Below are 20,330 nucleotides of genomic sequence, written 5' to 3'. Positions count from 1 at the left end.
AGAGAGAGGTGGAGAGATAGAGGCGGGCGGCTGCAGCTGTTCTGCTCCAAATATAGCTGCTGGCAGTGGCACACATCGATTACACAGGATCATTAGCATTAGCTCCTCCTGCAGCTAACCACTGCATGTTTTCAGGCTGAAAGTGGGACATATCCACAAACATCTCACAGTTACTGCAGTTATTTAGACTCTAAGTCTATCATACTTTATAACACAATCTGAAAGCATAAAAAATATTTTCATTGATTAACTGGATTAAAATTGGCACATTCTGCTGATTTTCATTTAACCACTTAGGCCTTTTTTTCATACAATATTAGAAATGCATTACAAGATGCAAATAGTTTCCTTTTTTAATAATAAAAGTAACATTTTAACAGCATTCCTTTGTAGCAAAAATACTCTAACATGAAAATCTCAGACTTCTGGTAAGTTACAACATGAGGCTGATTGACAGCAATAAGGCCCTCCTCCTGGCTCTGATTGGTTGTTTTTGGTACATTTCTCCAGACAACAATGGCTCACTTATCTGTCTTAAACCACCAGGACATGGTCAAAGTTTAATAAATATCACCTTCCTATATTAACGGCCTGAGAGATTTTTTCTTTTTGCCTAAATTTGTAAAAAACAAATAAATATAAAAAGCCATATTTTAAGAAGGTGGTAATATAGAAAAAACATTTTATATAAAGGCTACAAACAGCAGTCACCATAATATTACAGTATGACACAGATAATCTGTTTAAACTTCTTCAACTATTGCTGAAGAAATGCGCCGCTCTGGTCAAAAACAACCAATCAGAGCCAGGAGGAGGGTGCTAATGATATTCCTGTAAGAACTTACATTACACGAAAATCATTTATCCGTTGTCATCTGTGGCTATAGGAACTAGCCTGAGCATTCACAGCAGGCTACGCTAGCTGCAAGGGAAGAAGATAGTGATTGACAGCGCTAGGACCCGCCTCCTGGCTCTGATTGGTTGCTTCTATTTCGCACTGGCTCCAATATTTTCACAGATTGGGTCGGGATAGGTCGGATAGGTTGCTGGTGCCCATCTCCAGCTAACGTTTCGGGCGAGAGGCGGGGTCACCGTGGACAAGTCGCCAGTCTGTCGCAGGGCAACACAGAGACACACAACCATGCACACACACACTCACACTCACACCTAGGGGCAATTTGGAGAGGCCAATTAACCTAACAGTCATGTTTTTGAGGGAGGAAACCGGAGTACCCGGAGAAAACCCACGCATGCACAGGGAGAACATGCAAACTCCATGTGCATGCGTGCACTCCCCAGGCCGGGAATCGAACCCAGAACCTTCTTGCTGCAAGGCAACAGCTCTACCAACTGCCCCACTGTGCAGCCCATGTAAAAAAGTATTTGTATAAAAGCCACATACTGCACCTTTAAAGGACTCTGAACACATTTTTCACAATTTAGTTTGTAAACAAAAAAGTGAAGTTGGTGCCTCCTGTTTCTTCTTCCTGACCAATATGAGCTTTTTGTCATAAAGTAAATATTTTACAGACAGGGGGCGTTCACAGGCTGCAGAGAGAGCAGCCAGTGTATGCGCCTCACTAAGTTGGTGTGTGTCAGTAGGCGTGTGTGTCCGTGTAAAGTGATCGTGGCAAAGCAGAGAGAGAGAGAGATGTAGCACTGGGACTCTCCTCTGTCACTTTTACTTGTAATCATCTGTCCGGCGCTATCCACGGCGCAATGGGGACGTTTTGAAGCGCCTGCTTTATGAGGAGTCGCATTGTATGAATGAGCCACGCAATGCGACCGAGGAGAGCTGCCTCTCGGAGGATATATTGCGGCTTCTGGACTGATTCGTCGGAGTAGCTTGGTGCTAGCGTGGGGCTAACGTCTTGTGCTGGCTTCTCCGGAGCGTATCCTGTCGAGATGCTGCGGTGGATACGGCAGCAGCTGGTAAAAAAAATGCTTTCTCTGCCTCGTACTAGCGCCGCTTTCCATTAATTCCTCAAATTTAACGCACGCCTCAGCTCTAGGAGAGATGTACGAACTTTATTTGGCTGGATTTTAGCAGGCTAACCTAGCCTTTTTTTTTTTTTTTTTAGCTGTTGTCGAGGTGTTTAAAACATTGTCGTCTTCCGTCAGGTAGACGTTACCGTTGGCTAACGTCTACCTTCGGAGCTAGCTGGCAGTTGGTAGCTCAGCTGTTTGAAACTTAACAACGGGTCGCGTTCAGGTTTAAACTCGGTTTTAAGTGACAATTTGCTACAATTTTAATCCAGCTTGGACCGGTTTCTGTGGAATATGGACCAACTAGATGGCTAACAAAGTAAAAGTAGGTAAAGTTACACCGAGTCCTCTCAAACTTTCAATACAGCACTTAAAAACTATTTTTTTTTTTTCAAACTAGCTTGAGTTTAGCAGTTGGTAGCACATTAGCTCTCCCTCGGTAGAATATTTGAAAACGTTTGGTTTGTTTGTTTAACTTTTAAACGGCCATCATTGTTGCGTTAACTGCAAATACACACAGTGACTAAAATTGATTGAAATCATATATGGATTAAAAGCAAACGAAATAGTATAAAGAAGAAAAAAAAGCATTAAAAATAAAATCTCCCGGTATTTTACCTGTTGGAATGGAAGCCCATTTCCGCGATAAAACAATAGAAATGACAAATTTCTGTTTCTCGGTTTATGTGGAATATATAAATAATTGGGCGCCTGACAGAAAATCAATCTCCAATTAATTTCGTAATTGGCTTTTATACATTTCTTTTAGACATTTAGTTACATTTCAGGAATTTAACAGAGTAATAATTTCTTTTTAAAGAAAAACAAAACATTGCACTGACTGCAGCATTCACTCCTGGACCAAAATTGTTGACTTTGCAGCAATCTCTCATACTGAGCATGCATGTAGTGACAGTGGAGAGGAAAATCTCCCCTTTAACATGAAGAAACCTGTAGAAGTACTTTCTATGTTAATGGAAAAGATAATAGGAGAGGGAGAAACAGTGGATGACACCATTATATCGGTCGATGGTATGTCCTGGGAAGTAAATAGTTATCAGTGTGATTATTTAAATTTTTAAAATCCAAATTCAGATCCTCAATAGCAAAATGGAAGCAGGCTTTGATGTAATGGCTAAACCAGCAAAGTAAAAATCAATTAACCAATAATCACAAACTATGTTTCTGGACGATAAATTGTCCCAGAAGTTACAGTGATGACCGATAATGTTGTTTTGAGACCATTTTCTAGTAATGGTTTAATTTTCTAGTTCTGGTAATAACGCAAGAACATATTCTCAATATTAATAAACCTTAAATTCTAATCAAAATTAACACTAGAACTGAAAGACATTTTAAATATCCAAAATAAATAAACAAAACGACAAATAAAATTAATTAGGAAGTCTCTGTAAACAAAGCTTGTCCTTCAAAAAGGGGCTAGTTGAGACCAAATTACTAAACTGAAAACTTTCATCAGTTTTTGTAGAAAGAGAAATTATGCAAATGGATATTAATTTTGTTTTAATTTATCAGATGATTAATTGATTTATTGCAACAGACCTAATCATGTGACAGCTGGCCTATTATTTATGAAATAATCTATATATTTGCTTTTATATTGATAGTTTTGTATAGATTAGCCAAACCAAAAAAATGAGGCAGTTTGAATTTGGTTGCATTTTTTAAATTGACAATATTGATATAAAAAAAATTAAGCACCCCTGCTGAAATTTTGCAGCTACTTTCTCCTCTGAGTACTTTGAAATTGTTTGCCGTTTCCATTGCATTTGGTATGTTGGCAACATTTTCAAATGAGTTTTATGCCAAAGTTTAAATTCATAAAAGCTTTAAAAAGACTTAAAACAAATATTTACAACAAATCAGTGCATGGAACTGCCATAAATTTATTCTGCTGTACAGACAAAACTTATTTTATTGTTTTTGGACCTAAATAGGAACGATTTAGAGTCGGCACACAGTTTCAGTTATTACAGCTAGAGACGTGTAGTGAAGCGCTCAGACCGGAACCTTCAAAGACACATAAAGATGGTTACAAATTTAGCCTTCCAACAGCTGAAAAACATTTCCAGGACATAGAGAAACTCCTCCATGCGTTTATCTTTAGTCACATTTATTACTGCAAGTGTTTTCACAGGTCTGACTAAAAATAGTCCTCCAGCTGCAGCTGATCCAGAACGCTGCTGCTGGAGTTCTGAGTAAATCACCCAGTTCTACAGGCCTTCCAGAGAATAAACTTTAAAATACTTCTGTTAGTTTATAAATCACTGAACGGCTTGGCATCACAATTCATTAAAGACCTGCTGCTGTTGTCATAGCAACCTTCCAGACCTCTCAGGTCTTCTGGTTCTGGTTCTGCTCCGTATCCCCTGAACCAGAACCAAACGTGGGGAAGCAGCATTCAGCTTCTATGCACCACAAATCTGGAAAAATTTCCAGAAAACTACAAAACGCCTGAAACACTGAGTTCCTTTAAATCTAGACTAAAACCCACCGGGTCAGAGCTGCTTTTGGTTCCTAGAAACTGGACCAATTGATTTTGATGATGGCTTTTGACAAAATGTTATGTTGATTACTTGTTTCATAATTGGTTACTGTATTATGGTTTTACAGTGTAAAGCTCTTTGAACTGCTTTGTTGCTGAAATGTGGTATAAAAATTAGACTTGAAATGAAAATGCTAATGTCTTTAAAAGGTGTTGAAACTGCTAATTTACAGAGCTGGGCAGAGTACCTAAAGATTATACTTGAGAGTATCACTACTTCAACATATTTGTACTCAAGTAAAATTAAAAAGTAGCAAAGAAATTACTCAAGTAAGAGTAAAAAAAGTATTTGGTAAAAAGTTTACTCAAGTACCGAGTAACTGATCAAATTAAAGATTACACAATCAGACAGAACAAAATATAAAGTTAAGTGGAAATTTTGGTATTTTAAGAACCAAAATGACAATAATTCATACAAGTAACAAGAAATAACAATCAGGTAAAATAACATTTTTCCAAATCAGTTTCTTTCATTAACAAACTCTAACAGAAACAGAAAAGGTGTGTGTCTGTGTTTGGTGAGTTCTTAGTTAAAACCTGTTTGCTTTTCTTTCAGTGGGTAGAAAATCCAGAAAATTTACTCAAGAGCAGAAATACTTCATTATAAAATTACTAAAGTAAAAAGTACAGCATAGTAAAAATACTCCTAAAAGTACATTTCTTCTAAAGTTACTCAAGTAAATATGTACCAACTCTGCTAACCAGAATAACAAATAAAAAGCTGCGATTGAATGGACGACGCGGCTGGTACTGTAATCGCCAACAGGCCCAGACTCGCTGATTGTACTTTACTTTATGCTTGTGACTTATTAAAGTCATAAAATAATAATCTTAAAGCAACCGGAATGCACAGACCAAATGTAGAAATAGTTCTATAGAAATGCATGTTGCCGTTTTAAAGTTGCTGCTCTACGTCGTGAAGCCCTGTTGGATACTCGATTTGCAGGACTTTGCTTGAGAAATGTTGCAGTTCTGGCTTTAAGTAAGCAAGTTTTTCTTTGTTTTACGGCCTGTATCAATGTTGCCTTTATCCAGGCCTTCGTTGACTTTCAGTATCCGGTTAATAAATGGAGAGACGGTTGCAGGGTGTGTGGATATGTGAGATAAGTTACTCATGCTTAAACCATGATGTCACCGTAAAGAATGAGTTCAGTTGATTTTTTTTTAAACTCCTATGTGTTTAATCACTGACCAGTTCAGGGTTACTGGGTCTTTCTTTACAGTTTAGCTTTGTTTCGTTGTGACTTTTTGTCTAATTCAACTGGTGTTATTTAGTTTTTAGGGTGAGTTTTCTAGTTTTTAATTAGATAAATATTGTTTAGATTTAGATTAGTTTTTCTGAGTTGTAGTAGTTTTCATTTTTTTGATGCTTTGGTTAATTTTTAGGTGCAGAAATCGGGGTTTCGGCCCACAAAACTTTGCTAGTTTCTGACTTGACAAGAAATTTGAAAATGTCACTAGGTTATTATGTTATTGGAAGACATTATTAACCTAAACACCAACTATTAAATCTCTAACTTTAAAAAGGCAAACATCAAGATAAGATTAAACAAACAATGCTTAGTCTGGCTGGGGCGAAAGTGAAGCCTGGAGGCCCGCCAGGCTGAAAATACACTGAGGGAAACCCTGGAATTCAAAAATTGTGTTTATGTTAACATCAACTGGTCAATGAAAACTCAACAGAAAAAATTCTATTTTCAAAAAATGGATTCAGTTGTAGTTGGACATCCAACAGACTCTGGAGTTTCCTCCCATCTGTTGCCATTTTGCAGACCAGCGACCGTAATTTACCAACAGCTGCTGAAAACTGCTTGTATGTGAGGAAAAAAAATCAAAAGGCTAACAAATAGTCAAACACAAAAATGAAGGATAGTATTTCTACAAGTTTAGTACGTTTTAAAACGCAGGTTGTAGTTCCAGTTATTGTTTTTCCCCATTAATTATTTCAGTTAATGGAAAAGTTTTCTCAATTTCAGTTTTATTTGTTTGTTTTAGTCGAGTATAATAAACTTGACTACTTCCTGCTGCTTTAGTTTTGACCACTGACTCTTTGACTCTGTTGAAACGTCAAACTTTAGTTTTTTTTCCTGTTGTCAGAGGTTAATCCTCGGCCGTTATCTGGCCAGAGTTTGGGTCCTAATTTGAGATAAGCCCGGCTAATTTAACCTCTGTGTTATAACTGACCTGCCCAGTTAATTAAGAGTTTAATTGAATTGCACTTTAGCACACCTGGCCTAATTAAAAGGCTCGTCAGAGGGCAGCCGCCTGCTGCCTTTTCTCTCTCCTTTAGTTTCTTTTTCACACAGAAAAGAGGAGAAGGATGTCGGTGGCGGTTCGACTGGCTTTTAATGTCAAACTTCCTACATATGCAGAGCTGACATCATGCGTTGACTTCTGCATTTGCACCATAAAAACCTTCTGTAATCATAGCTTATGTAACGAGCATCTGTGAAAACTCACACTGACTCTTTTTGGTTCTGCTACACAGCCGTGACATGAAGGGTAACATTAGTGACTTGCACACGGGCGTCGTTACTTGAAGGTTTCCTGCAGGTTCTCTTACGGACATTGTCGTTAAAAACTCTAATAATCTACTGTCAGAAAGCAGCGAAACAACTGGAAAATAATCTTGTACCACTCCATCATTGATGCTACGTGTTCAGAAATGCTAGAGACACAAAATATGAGCATATTACTACGGGTGGCTGCAACCCAATTCATTCCAGAACAAGTTTTATAGCTGTGCTGTATCAATAAAGGATGGCATAAAGGAGCTGCTTTCAGAGAGTTCAGCTTTGTCCTGCCATGTTGTTGCATTTCTGTGCATCATTGCAGTTATTGTGGCTGTTATCAATCATGAGGTTTAAAGCAGCTGTTCTTTTTTATGATTTCTGCTTCAGACAGAAAACTTTTTGGCCTTTAACACGACTCTTGAGTTCAGCTCTGGCTGTTTTTCATGCTGTTCGTCATGGCGGTGACTCCACCAATGCACTCTGGGAATTGTAGGCTTTAGGCAGGGAGTAATTATCTGTCTGGCTTTAAATTGATGTGGGCATCTGAGTCTGGAAGAGAAAGAATGAAGGGTCTAATGTCAGCCGCTTTGTGTTTACTTTTAATTCAGTTGTGCAAAATTACAATTTATTAGTACAGGTTGTTTTCAGCTTTTTCCTTTCATAAAGTGTAAGATTAGTAAAAAAGGTTTAGTGAAATCTGTTTAAATTAGTAATGCTTCCTACATTCACCTCTCTCTGTACTCTAGAAAATATTTAAAGATGATCTTCCTTAGCATTACTTTGCATCTCTACGATTTGCAGGACTATTAAATCTTTTTTGTTATCTGGGTACCTTCATTTTGTCTTTGCCTCAAAGTTGCAAACTGGCAATAAATGTTGCAGGAAGGTAAATTGTCTTCATGACTCCTTTGGTAGATGTATATTTACAAAATGGCTTCACAACAATTTGAATAAAAACCTTTCAGCAACTTTTTTAATGAAGCTACACTAAAAATAACAAAAACCAGAGGAAGCCCAATCTAGAAAAAGATCTACTTGAGTTATGAGGACGGACACAAAGCGTTTTTTACATATAACGTGAAAAAAGTGCATTACAATAATCTAGATGAGACAAAAAAATAAAACGTTTAAAGTTCCCATTTAGACATCAGCCTTCTGAGTTTGGAGGTATTTCTGAAATGATGAACGTTTGGTAGGAGCTGTGGTCAGAAACATTTGAAGTTTGACTTGATGGCCACATTCAGAAGTTAAATTTGTTGCCTGATCAGAGGAACCAAGCTCTGTTGATGTTCAAGTAATTGTGTAAAAATATGCAAATATCTTTTTAATAAGGTTTTGGCTTTGCAATGACAGAAACCGCTTTTTAAGATCCTTGAAACAATATATTTTTGTTTTCAGTCCAGCCACAGTTGGTGTAACCTTTGACCTCAGCCTTCCAGGTTTATGTGCATCCTCCATACCTACTTCAGCTTGTTGCATTTCTGTGACGATAACTGAGTTTCTACTACAACTTTGTTGATGTTCTGCTAATGTCGAAAAACAAAATTTCACAATATCCATTAAATAAAAAAACTCATCTTAAATCACACGTGAATACGTTTTTTTGACACGATAAGTAATTGAAAACATGCCTGCCGTCATTTTCCAACTACTTTCTGTTGCCTTCTTTGTCGTTTCCGCCAGTAGCAACATCCTGTTGTCATGTGACAGGATAACAGGGTGTTATCTTGTCACAAAACTGCAAATCCATTGCAGTTTTGCAAAATACACAAATTTTGATACAGCTGACAAACCCCCTAAACCTAGAGAAAAAACTATCGAAATATGAGTTTTTGTCAAAACTGGCAGATTTCCTTTAATTTTTAGTGTCACAGCGCCTCGCATGGTTACTGCTGCATTTTTCTGTTTTCTAGTAATGGGCTGATGAAGTTTCCTAACGCTCTAAAGCAGTGGTCCCCAAACTACGGCCCGCGAGCCAGATCCGACCCGCCTCCACATTTGGTCCGGCCACCTGAACAACACCAGAGAGCATTCAGATTTTTTTTCATATATTGTATTTTCCGGTTTATATGTGGATTTTCCTTCAACCACCAGGGGGCTCTTTAGCAGGAAGTGTGTCCTGTAAACTGTGGGTGTTTTGTGTTGCATGGCGCATTGCTGCCATCTGTTGGACTTTTAGGGAACTGCTTGACTTTTATGTTAATTAATCAGTACGGTTGGTTGCTAGCGGTAGATCAGATGAACATACGTGTTTGTTATGAACGCCGCATTCCTGGTCGAATTCTTCGAAGCAATGCCTGTAAGTAGCAGCTTATACTTCAAAACGAGCATTTATGTTAACATATGAGGAATTCATATGTTAAAGTTACTAGTCAGTCCCAGTGACCGTTTCACTAACGGTTTTTGCCCATGTGCTTTCTGGGTAAAGCACGTGTAACACTTTTTCTGTAACAAACTGACTCCGGCCCCCCACCAGAGAAGGGAAAAGTCATGTGGCCCTCACAGGAAAAAGTTTGGGGACCCCTGCTCTAAAGGTTCCCGTCTAATTGTTCTTAAAAAGCACAAAGACGGCATGGTTCAGTCTGAGAATAGTCATGGCAGGTGGCCAACTGAAATCATACCAGGCTGTCAAGAATGAAAGCAAAACACTGACGCAACTTCAGTCCGATGTCAACAAACAAAGTTCTGAAGAGACTCCGGTGTTGGTTTTAGTTCAGTGCAGAGCCCCACAGCAAAATAAAAAAATAACAGAAATACTGTTGTAAAAACAACTCAAAACCACTTTTATTCTTTTTTTCTCGCTCTTTGCCAGCGATGCTATAGACTCGTTGCCATAGCAACTGACAAGAATGCCACTAACGTATCAGGTTTCTAATCTAACACAGCAGCGGTTAATTAGCTAGCTTAAGGCCCTGCTGATGATCTGTCAGAGTTGGTGTGTAGGTCGCAGTTTTTTTAAAGTGTTTTAACTGAACCGAAACGCTGAATTCTGCAGCACATCTATGTTAATGTTTCCAGAGTCAAGCTAGCATGACTGACCTACTTCCCTCTCTACCGCCATCTTTTTCTTTTTGGTAAATTAAGACTTTTTCCTGACCTTGTTGCCTGGTTGTCGTAGTATTTGACAATTGGTAGCAAAGCACTGCGTCCCTTTTGCTTTTGTACATCAGGCGAACATTTAAGATTTGCCGCGTTGTGTTGACAACTTGGCAGCTAAAACCAAGGGTAGTCACCGTTAGCGAGCAGCTTTTTGCCCTCCAGCAGGAAGCTGGGGGAACGTGTTGAGCTTGATGTCATGTGTCTATGTGGTCAGACAAATAGTCAAGGTTTTTGTGTCAAAAGACAAAAGTGATTTGGCAATCTGCTCTTAGTCAACCTGCCTAATTGCCATGCTGATATTAATGGAAAATGTTTTATTACCAAACTCTAAATCGGTGGTTCTTAACCTGGGTTCGATCGAACCCCAGGGGTTCGGTGAGTCGGTCTCAGGGGTTCGGTGGACCCTCTGCCGCGGATATAAAGACACACTTGTATAAAGTCGTGATGACGCCCCGCTTTGCCATCACTTGCTGCAGAGGATCACGTTACATTGCTTAGCCAATCAGAGGATCACGTTACATTGCTTAGCCAATCAGAGGATCACGTTACATTGCTTAGCCAATCAGAGCTGCGGAGGAGCCCTGATTGAAGGAGCTCCACTCTCAGCATGGATTTGGATTTGAACTTGTGTCTTTAATTACTTCAGCAAAACTCTCCGTTTTTACCATAGACATTAATACTATAATATTAATGTCTATGGTTTTTACCAAATTCTATAGTCTAAATCTGCTCCTTAGTCGCATCTCTTCGGGGTTGCTACTGCCTCTAGTGGCGTGGGGGTGGTAACACAGCTAATATAATTACATTACTAAATCAGAATACCGCAAAGTATTTAATGTGTCGGGGAGGTATGGGGGGATTAGAAGGGTTCGGTGAATGCGTATATGAAACTGGGGGGTTCGGTACCTCAAAAAAGGTTAAGAACCACTGCTCTAAATCCTATAATGCAGCAGTAAGTGAACGGCGTGTTGCTCCAGACATACTATAATACGGTTCATGTAGGACATGTGGAAATGTATAATAGTTTGTTGATGTAGCTGAGTCACCAAGCAGTGGCTCTGCTGCATGTTGGGTTTCTGGCCTGGACTATTTATAGTTTTTACTTTCAAACTACAGCTTTGCTTACTTTGTTCGGTAACTATTTAATGAAGTACTTTCAGCAGAAAGTTTTAATCATTCACAGGATTATAATTGCTTTTCTTTACCATCTGTGGCCTTCCTTGAAACGAACGACTCTGCCCATCAACTCAAGTTTGTTTCACACATTTCAGCAACAAGGCAATTCATAATTTACATGATGAATTATGAAACAAGCAAAAACTTTACATTTGATCAAATATAATCAAAATCAAGAAAATATGTACCAGATATATTGATCACCAGATATATTGATCAACGTTCCAGTTACTAGGAATCAAAGGCAACTCGGTAACTCCTAATACTGACATGAAGGAGTTTTTGTAAATGTTTACAACTGTTGTCATGAAGTGTCACTCAGTAAATTATGTTTTAAAGCAAAGTTGCATTAAAAGTCCATTGTCAACTTAGCGTTGTTCATTAAATAATGATACTTTTAAATAGGGCTGTTGTAAACAAATATTTTAGTAATTGAGTAATTTATTGATTATTCTCATGATTAATCGAGTAATTGGATAAAAAAAAATAGGTAAAATAAAACATTGGTAAATCTAGCATAATAGCAGCGTTGCTGTAAGATTTTATTTTATTTTTCATATTTGAGCTTCCCTAACTTTTATGTAGTTTAGAAAATTAACCTGTAACGATAATAGCTCACTTTCTCAGGTAACCTGAAGAAAAGTTATACAAAAATCTGAAATTATTTTCAACTTAAAGAGGCAGGCTCACAAATATTCTTTTATTTATATATAATATATATATATATATATATGTCTGTACTCCAGCTTTTAGTTTGTTCATCTTCAGTCCGTTTCATAGATGAACTCTCACCTTTCCCAGCCATTTGCAGCTTTTGTGTTCATGTTAGTGACGGGATTTGAAACCTTCGTTAGTCAGCCTACCATGTTCAGTCCATCTGCTCACCTGTATAAATACTCCTTTACCGCTCTTCCCGCCGTTCGCTCTGAACCAGCAGCTCCGGGAGGAGAAAGGCTGCCGTGCTCCAGGCATCGCTCCCGTCATTTTAAGGATGCTTGTTGGTCCCACAAAAAACGATAAAATCCAGACTTTTATCATCCATCAATAAAATCCCCACGGCCGAACCTGAAAACTGGACGCTACGCTGCTAACACTTAGCTTTCATCAACAACTCAGCCAGAAGTGAGAGCGCTGCGCAGCACAAATAATCACCCGGCCGGAACACTGTCGCTAAATAATAAAACGTAATTTAACAAACATTATCCTTTTAATAACCGAGGAACTCGAATCATTCGAGGAATCATTTCAGCCCTGCTGAATCATTTCAGCCCTGCTGAAATGATTCCTCGAATGATTCAGCAGTGTCATTATTTGCCAAATGACACTTCAATCAATCAATCAGTCAATCAAATTGTATTTGTACAGCCCATTTCAGCAGCAAGGCATTTCAAAGTGCTTCACATCATAACAAGCACAAAAACACAAAGTCATGCAACATAGAATCAACCATCAAAACGCTACATTAAGTCAATGCCATCATTAAAATCATGACAACACTTATAAACATTGTGACGGAGACTCCTCCATGTTTGTGATGGGTGTTGTCAGTTTTATGCTCAAGTAAAGTTTTACCCGTAATGGAAGTCAGTGTTTCAGCAACTTTGCAGTTTTCTGGAAGTTTGTTCCAGATTAGAGGAGCAGAGAAGCTGATATTGCTGCTTCTCTGTATTTGGTTCTGGTTCTGGGGACGCAGAGCGGACCAGAACCAGGAAACCTGGGCCGTCCGGAGGGTTGCTGTGGCAACGACGGCGGCTCTTTCATGCGTTTTGGTGCCAAGCCGTTCAGTTTATTTCACAACTTCCCTTTGAAATCCAACAGCATCAATTGCAGGTTCTTCAAAAACAGAAACTCTGGTGTCCAAAGTAAATCATGAGTCCCAAGCGCCTCAGCCTTCGAGTTCAGCTTCATCTTAAATTGAGCCTTTCCTGTGATTCACCCGCAGCAGTCCCCAGCACAGAGGCGAATCAGGTACATTAGTCTCAGTGTAGGTCATTCATAACCAGGATGTTACTCTGCGTAGCTTTTTTAAATTTTTTATGCTAGTCTTATCGTTTAGGAAGCTGTTTCTTTTCTGCTCTTTGCCACCCTGCGAGACTTTAGAGTTCTGACCAGATGAGGAATTTCTGCAAATCACTGATCCAAAGTAAAAACTGGGAGATGCCGTTTGCTGTCAATAATTACATTACCTGTGTTGGTTTGGTGAGACCAGATGAATCAACTAATTTACTAATCGGTTAATTAACTAGAAAGTACAGACTGAAGAATTGCTGAAAGGACAACACAGTCAGAGCAGTAATTAGGCCAAAACCTTAGAAAAAATCTTTACATTTTGCGGAAATGTGTTTTTTATCTGAAACTCGGCTGGTGTAGTTTTGGCTTCACCTGGTTCAGATTCAGTAAAAAATCTCATGTCAAGCACCAATTTAGAGATGTACCGATCCAATATTAATATCTGTATTGACTCAATATTGAAGAAAATTTCTAGACCGGGAATTTGAGACGATATACCTGATCTGTAAGTGCAGATCTATTCAGTCTGATTCTACGCTCTGTGCTCTGAGCGACGTCACACCTTATTGTTTATTCAGATTATGTCTATAACTCCTAACTTTACTTCCTGAACCATTTGAAAGGTTTGTTGCCGTTTATTTTCACATGTTTGACCAAAGCAGTCAACCTGTTGTTTTTGTCGGTTTCCATTTCTTTATTATTTATTTTCACATTACCTATTTTGCTGATAATTGAGCCGACTGAACAAATTAAAGCTGTTTTCACGTTTGACCAAGCTAGAGAAGCTGTCGGTGTGTTTATTAAGTGAGCTGTCCTGGTGCAGAGTTATCATATTTATATCTGTTTGTTTAAAAAAAAAAAAACATTCAGCTGTTTTTTTTTTTTTTTTTTTTAATCAAATTGGTATCGGCCGATACTAAACTTCAGATATCGCAGATCGGTTCCTCCCTAATCCAACAATTCATCGGTTAATCCAAAAAATTAGCACCAGATTAGCCATGTGCTGTAATTATGTTAAGGCAAGCAGAAAGTGCTGAGATTTCCACATGTTGATGTTAGAAGTATTTTTTAACTGGAGATTCATCTTTTGCTACAGATGATTTGGTGTTTACTAAATGGCAATAAAATGTTTATTATTGATGATAAATCAGCTTATACTCCATGTTTTTGCAGCCGTTGTTTCTGTTTTGCTGCTTTTCTGTGGAATGGTTCTGATTAAAATGTAATTGTTGTATATTTCGTAACTCTCTGCTAGCTGCTGTGTTTGTTTCAACATCTACCTGTTCATGCTGCAGAAACAACCAGAGTAAGTTGTTTTCTCCTCCCCTCTGTCTCTGTTTTCTCAGGGCTTTGACCCTCCTCATCAAAGTGACACCAGGACTGTTTATGTAGCAAACCGTTTCCCTGAGCATGGCCATTACGTACCGCAGCGCTTCGCAGACAACAGAATCATCTCATCCAAGGTATCAGAATCTGTTACATCCATGAATGTTATGGCGGGAGGGAGGACCAACCGTTCTTAGCCAATTAGCTTTCCTGATTCAGACCGTTAAACTCTCCCTTAGCGTAAGCTAGTCTCTGCCACGGTCCCTTTGTTAAGCTTAGCTTTGTTACTGTCAGGATACGATTGTAAGAACAATCTTATCCTGACGATACGATTGTCAGGATCGTATCGTCGATCTTGACAATACGATTGTCAAGATCGATTGTAAGGATACGATTGTAAGAACAATACGAAATAATACGACTGTAAGAACGAAGGATACGTTTGTTCTTACAATCGTATCCTGGTTTGTTGTTTCTTCCAGGCCATAAACTGATAGAAAAAATATTTAATTTCCTTCAGTGCAAGTTGGTTTAAGTTGATTTCATTTTATTTTGCCTCAGCAGCTGCGGTAAAGGGACGAATGGTCCAGGGGAATCTCCAGTGTGGAATCCATTAGCCTGTAGTTTGATGTAAAACGAATGTTTCCAGCTTTACTTGGTGGCAGAGCAAAGCGCAAACAAAAGGCTTGTGTGTTGGAAAGTGAATTAGTCCAGACTGTCCAGTCTGTCTGCTTGCTGACAACAGACTGTGATTTTTCATGTCTGATTTATTGACCTCTTTTGATTTTAACAGGAAACAATTTTGAAAACATTAAATTCAGTGCTGGAAGAGCAATTTAAAGCATATTTTGGATTATTTTAATGTAATCCAGATAAATAAACCTTTTCATTCTTTCTCTCTCAGTACACAATCTGGAATTTTGTCCCCAAGAATCTGTTCGAGCAGTTTCGCAGGATAGCCAACTTCTATTTCCTCATCATCTTCCTCGTGCAGGTAAATTCACACACATTGGTACAGCGAGTGCATGTTTTCCTCCGTCAGCTGGTGATGAGTCATGTGTGACCTCAGCTCCTCTGCTGCTCATATTAATGTGTGTGTGTGTGTGTGTGTGTGTGTGTGTGTGTGTGTATCAGTGGACGTGTCATTAACTCTTAAGGACCTGGCGGTAGAGAGGTCTGCCTCGTGTTTTCATTTAAAAACATAAAAAACAAACGCTGCCCACATGTTTGGTAATATTTGTGTCGCTGCGTCCGGCCCAAAGCGCCGGGCCTTCACAGCGAATCAGTCAGCCTGCGCAGACGATGGGTTTGGCTTTCAGACGTTTCTGCCGTGGCCCTGATGCTCCAAAGAAATCAGCTTGGCTTCGTCTCAGAATTTGTCTTTTCACCCACTCGATCTGTCGGTGAAACTGAAGACATCTGGTCCTGAAATCTGAAGGAAAAGAGGCGAGAAGTGAAGGGGACATTTTCTCAAATGGACAGTTTGAGCTTTTTGGGTCAAATTTATCTCCAAGGGATTCCTAGAAACATAAATTTTTACTCTGAAAAGCAAAAAAAAATTATTTACCGTGTGTTTTATCCTTTAACAGTTTAGCCTGTTGCTTAAATGTTAAATTACTGCCAGCTTTAGGGATTCCTCTTCTTGATCTAACAAATTAAATGTCTTTGTTTCCTTAACATCCTTGCGTTGAATAACATAGTTGTTAGAAATGTTCTGCATCACCTGCTCGGGATAAAATTAACCCCATTTTAGGATAAAATGTTTTACCACTGTGTTTTGTGGTACTATTATAACAATTAAACTACTTTTTTAGGTAACTCATTTTAAATACACAAAACAAACAAAACATCAAATAAAATGCATCAGGGAGTCTCTGTAAACAAAATTATCCTTCAAAAAAAGAACTAGTTGAGACTTTTATCATCCAGTTTTGGGTAGAAAAAGAAAAATGATAAATCATGCAAATAAAAAGGATTCAGTCTGTTCTAATTTATCCTGCGACTAATTGGTCTATTGCGACAGATCTAGTCATAAATGTCTCACCAGATGTTGGTAGAAATGGTCGATATGATAATCGTGCATTGTAAAGGAATGGAAAATGTTGACAAAGCATAACACCAATATATTAAGTTATGTGTAACAAAATGGAGAGAGAAAGGAAAAATCCTGAAATCTAGTAACCATAAAACATTTCGGCCTCTTGGAGTTGGTAATCAGTGGATTTTTGATGATGGTCTGTAAAAAGGCACCAAAGCCATAAAGGCTCATAATGGGAAAAACCAACGAGATCTTTGCTGCTGTTGCAAATCATGCTGATGGTGTCCATTACGAAAGAATTTCTAAACCACTGAAGGTTCCAGTCAGCGCCGTTTGCATCATGATCCAGACGTTTAAGAGAACCTCATTACCCCATAAACCAGCCAGAACCAGGCGCTGCTGCAAGATTTTACACACAATAATTATCAAAATGTCCAAGATTTTCAAACGTCTGGAGACCAAAAATATGAGGATAAATAATCTATAGCAGGTTGGGGCAAAACACACTGACCTGTCACGATAGCATGATGATACATTGTCCCAAAGGTTACTGCAATAAACGGTAATATTGTTAAAAGAATAATTTCAAGTAACATAATGGCTGAGTAACAATGCAAGAGCACGATCTCAGAGATAAACTTTAAATTCTGATGAATTTAACACGGGAACTGGAAGACTCTTTAAATAAACCAAACAGAAACAACAAATAAATGAATTGTGAAGTCTGTAAGCAACATTATCCTTCAGAAAGCCGAGGCCAAAACACCAGACAGAAGGCTTTTATCATCCAGTTTGGCAGAAAAGAGAAAAACGACAAATTATGCAGACGGAAATTATTCCACTTGTTTTAATTGATCAATTGATGTATTGCTTTTTGCCTGACCACACAAACTGATTTCATTCACCAACGTTCAGAGGTCAATGGGAAATCTCGCTAAACCTCGAGACCAAACGTGAGCTCAGAGTAAACAAACATGGAAAAAACCCGATACGAAGACGTGGCCATCGTCTTTCTGATACGCCATGGCAGCCGTTTTATTTTATGAATGCCTCCATGTTCCAGCCAAACGGCAGAACAGTCAGGATTTAGAAGAGTGGATTAAAATCCCACCTGAATGCATGCGACTGGTTTCTCCATACGGGCGCCATTTTGAAGACTTTTACACCAAGCAGTAAATACATAAAATTACTCATAGCTGAACTTACGGACATCTGTGGTCTGATTTCTTTGCATGGGTGGATTGAACGGGTTGTTACTGAACATCTGGTGATAATTTCATGTCAAATCCACTATTAGAAACATGTTTACTTAGAAAATAAAACAGAAAAAATGATGCATTCAATACTTATTTCACCCCTTGCAGATCTTTTTAATGTAAATGTGGAGATATGTGCAGCATTTAAAAACATTACATTGTTATATAATAAAAAACAAACATAAAACACACATTTGTTTACACCAATGCATGCAGACAATGCAATAATCCAGGAAGTGTTAGAAAAATGTATCAGATCCTGATGCGATGCAGTTCCTCAAAGCCAGCACTAGCCTTGCAGGAAATTAAATACGAGCTGGCGGTCGAGCAGCTCTGAAGAGCCAGATATGTGTCAAACTCACGACCTGTTTTCTTTTTTTTGTTCGGTCGCCTTCAGTCTGTGCATTTCCTGTTTCATAAACCACCTTCATGCGCCCAGAACAGACAACTGTAAAAGCTAAACTAAAATCCTAGCCAAGGTTTTACATTTCCATTATTTTAGAAATTCACTTGAATTTAAAGTTTAACATCCCTTTATTTAAAATCTAATGATACTTTAGATGTTAAGATCTAATAAAGTAAACATAAAATGTCCCAGCTGTCGTCTTTGCTGGGACGTTTGCCTCGGCTGTGACCTCTTCAATGACTTTAAGAAAGCAGAGTGTAAACGCATGCATGTGTGGCTCTTCCTCAGCTGTGCCAGTTAACACTTGAGGGAAGCTTGTAGAGATTTCCTGTTTGATGCGGCAGCCGCTGCTTCTCTTGCGTTTGTTTCTGGCTGGTTTCTCTGTGAAAGGTGACGCCCAGCTCCGCTCCGATGACGGCGGCTCGCTGCTCCACTCCCATCATCATCATCTCTCTGTTTCTTTGCAGTTAATGATAGACACTCCAACTTCCCCAGTTACCAGCGGGCTGCCTCTCCTCTTCGTGATCACAGTTACGGCTATTAAACAGGTGAGAACAGAAGTAAACATTCGCTTCCTCTTGCTTGTGCCGAGAATGTGGAACTAAAACCAAGGTGCTTTATTTCACTGTCATTTGGTCTAGTTTGTTGTTCATGTATCTTAGTCCACTTAAAATAAGGAACAAATAAGTAACACATTTTGCTGAACAATAAATTGTCCCAGAAGTTATGACGATAAGTGATGATGGAAGAACACATGCTGAAAGTTCAATAAACTTTCATTTCCATTAGACTTTTAACACTGGGACTGTTGGATCTGCTGCAGTTACTTTTCTTTTCTCCGCAGGGCTATGAGGACTGGCTGAGGCACAAAGCGGACAACGAGGTGAACGGAGCTCCAGTGTTTGTGGTTCGCAGCGGGAGTCTGGTCCAGACGAGATCCAAAAATATCAGGGTGAGACTGCAAAAAAAAACATTTATTTAAGTTCAGGTTCAGGTTCTGGTTCTGCTCTGCATCCCCAGAACCAGAACCAAATGGGGAGAAGCAGCATTCAGTTTTTATGCTCCACTAATCTGGATCAAACTTCCAGAAAACTGCAAAACAGCCGAAGCACCGACTCCCGTTAAAGGGGCAGTGTTGTATAAACTTGACTTTTTTGAGCTTTGCTTCATGTTATGATGTTGTTCCCTCATCATAAGCAGAACTGCCTTTATATTATCTGTTAAAAAAACTTCTAATATTAATAAAAACTAAAAGATTTGTGCAACAGGATTGAATCTTTGCAAACTATCGGCGTATTTATTGTGACTTTACGATACCGCCACACATTTCAACAGCGCAATGGAAACCCTTTCTCAGTAAAAATATGGGACGGCGCCAACCTCTGTTGTTGTGTTTTAACTCTGAATGTTCAGGTTGGGGACATTGTCCGTGTCGCTAAGGATGAGACGTTCCCAGCTGACCTGGTGCTGCTGTCGTCGGATCGTGCGGACGGCACCTGCCACATCACCACCGCCAGCCTGGATGGAGAAACCAACCTGAAGGTTTGTCTGCAGACTGTAATCAAATCAGCGTCTTTGCATGCGCGCCTCTGCGTCCTCCAGGGCCATTCAAATGAACGGGTCCGTCTTCTGGAAGACGAGGGTGGGGACGCGAACGTGTGCTTCCGGTTTTTCAAAATAAAACGTATAATCATCAGCGTAAAAAGACGCCAAAATCTAGAATATGAATGTAATTTCTAGGCTCAATCACTAAAAAACACAAAATCTTACCAGGTATTTCTGTGCAGGTTCTAGTGCAAATATTTTTATACACTTAAAATAAGACAAAACTAATTTACAAGCAAATTTTCTGCAAGATATAGGAGCTTGTTTTCAGTAAATAAGCATTTAATATTGATGAAAAACGTTCCAGCTTCACTGCCAGATTATTTCACTAGTAAGATATTTTTCCATG

General features: G+C 38.9%; 1 protein-coding gene across 13 annotated transcripts in view; it reads left to right on the top strand.

Moving 5' to 3' along the window:
- The first annotated feature begins 1,565 nt into the window (after window positions 1-1,565).
- The window catches only part of atp11b (ATPase phospholipid transporting 11B), a 59,764-nt gene continuing 40,999 nt past the window's right edge, over window positions 1,566-20,330 (top strand). For 5 of the 13 annotated variants that reach the window (XR_001776558.2, XR_001776559.2, XM_081606020.1 and 2 more), the window contains exons 1-7: window positions 2,152-2,311; window positions 13,159-13,308; window positions 14,697-14,813; window positions 15,581-15,670; window positions 18,844-18,924; window positions 19,221-19,328; window positions 19,790-19,918. Coding sequence is in view for 11 of the 13 variants with exons in the window: in XM_081606020.1 (XP_081462146.1) it covers window positions 13,210-13,308; window positions 14,697-14,813; window positions 15,581-15,670; window positions 18,844-18,924; window positions 19,221-19,328; window positions 19,790-19,918 (624 nt within the window). In the remaining 2 variants the exon portion in view is untranslated. Of the gene's footprint in view, window positions 1,933-2,150; window positions 2,316-13,158; window positions 13,309-14,696; window positions 14,814-15,580; window positions 15,671-18,843; window positions 18,925-19,220; window positions 19,329-19,789; window positions 19,919-20,330 lie in introns of those variants that run through there. The other 8 variants (XM_081606016.1, XM_017304477.2, XM_081606017.1 and 5 more) reach the window with 7 other exon arrangements.

This window comes from Poecilia reticulata, chromosome 4, assembly GCF_904066995.2.
Source record: "Poecilia reticulata chromosome 4, P_reticulata-male-v2, whole genome shotgun sequence".
NCBI lineage: Eukaryota > Metazoa > Chordata > Actinopteri > Cyprinodontiformes > Poeciliidae > Poecilia > Poecilia reticulata.
This window is presented reverse-complemented; position numbering and strand designations above follow the sequence as displayed.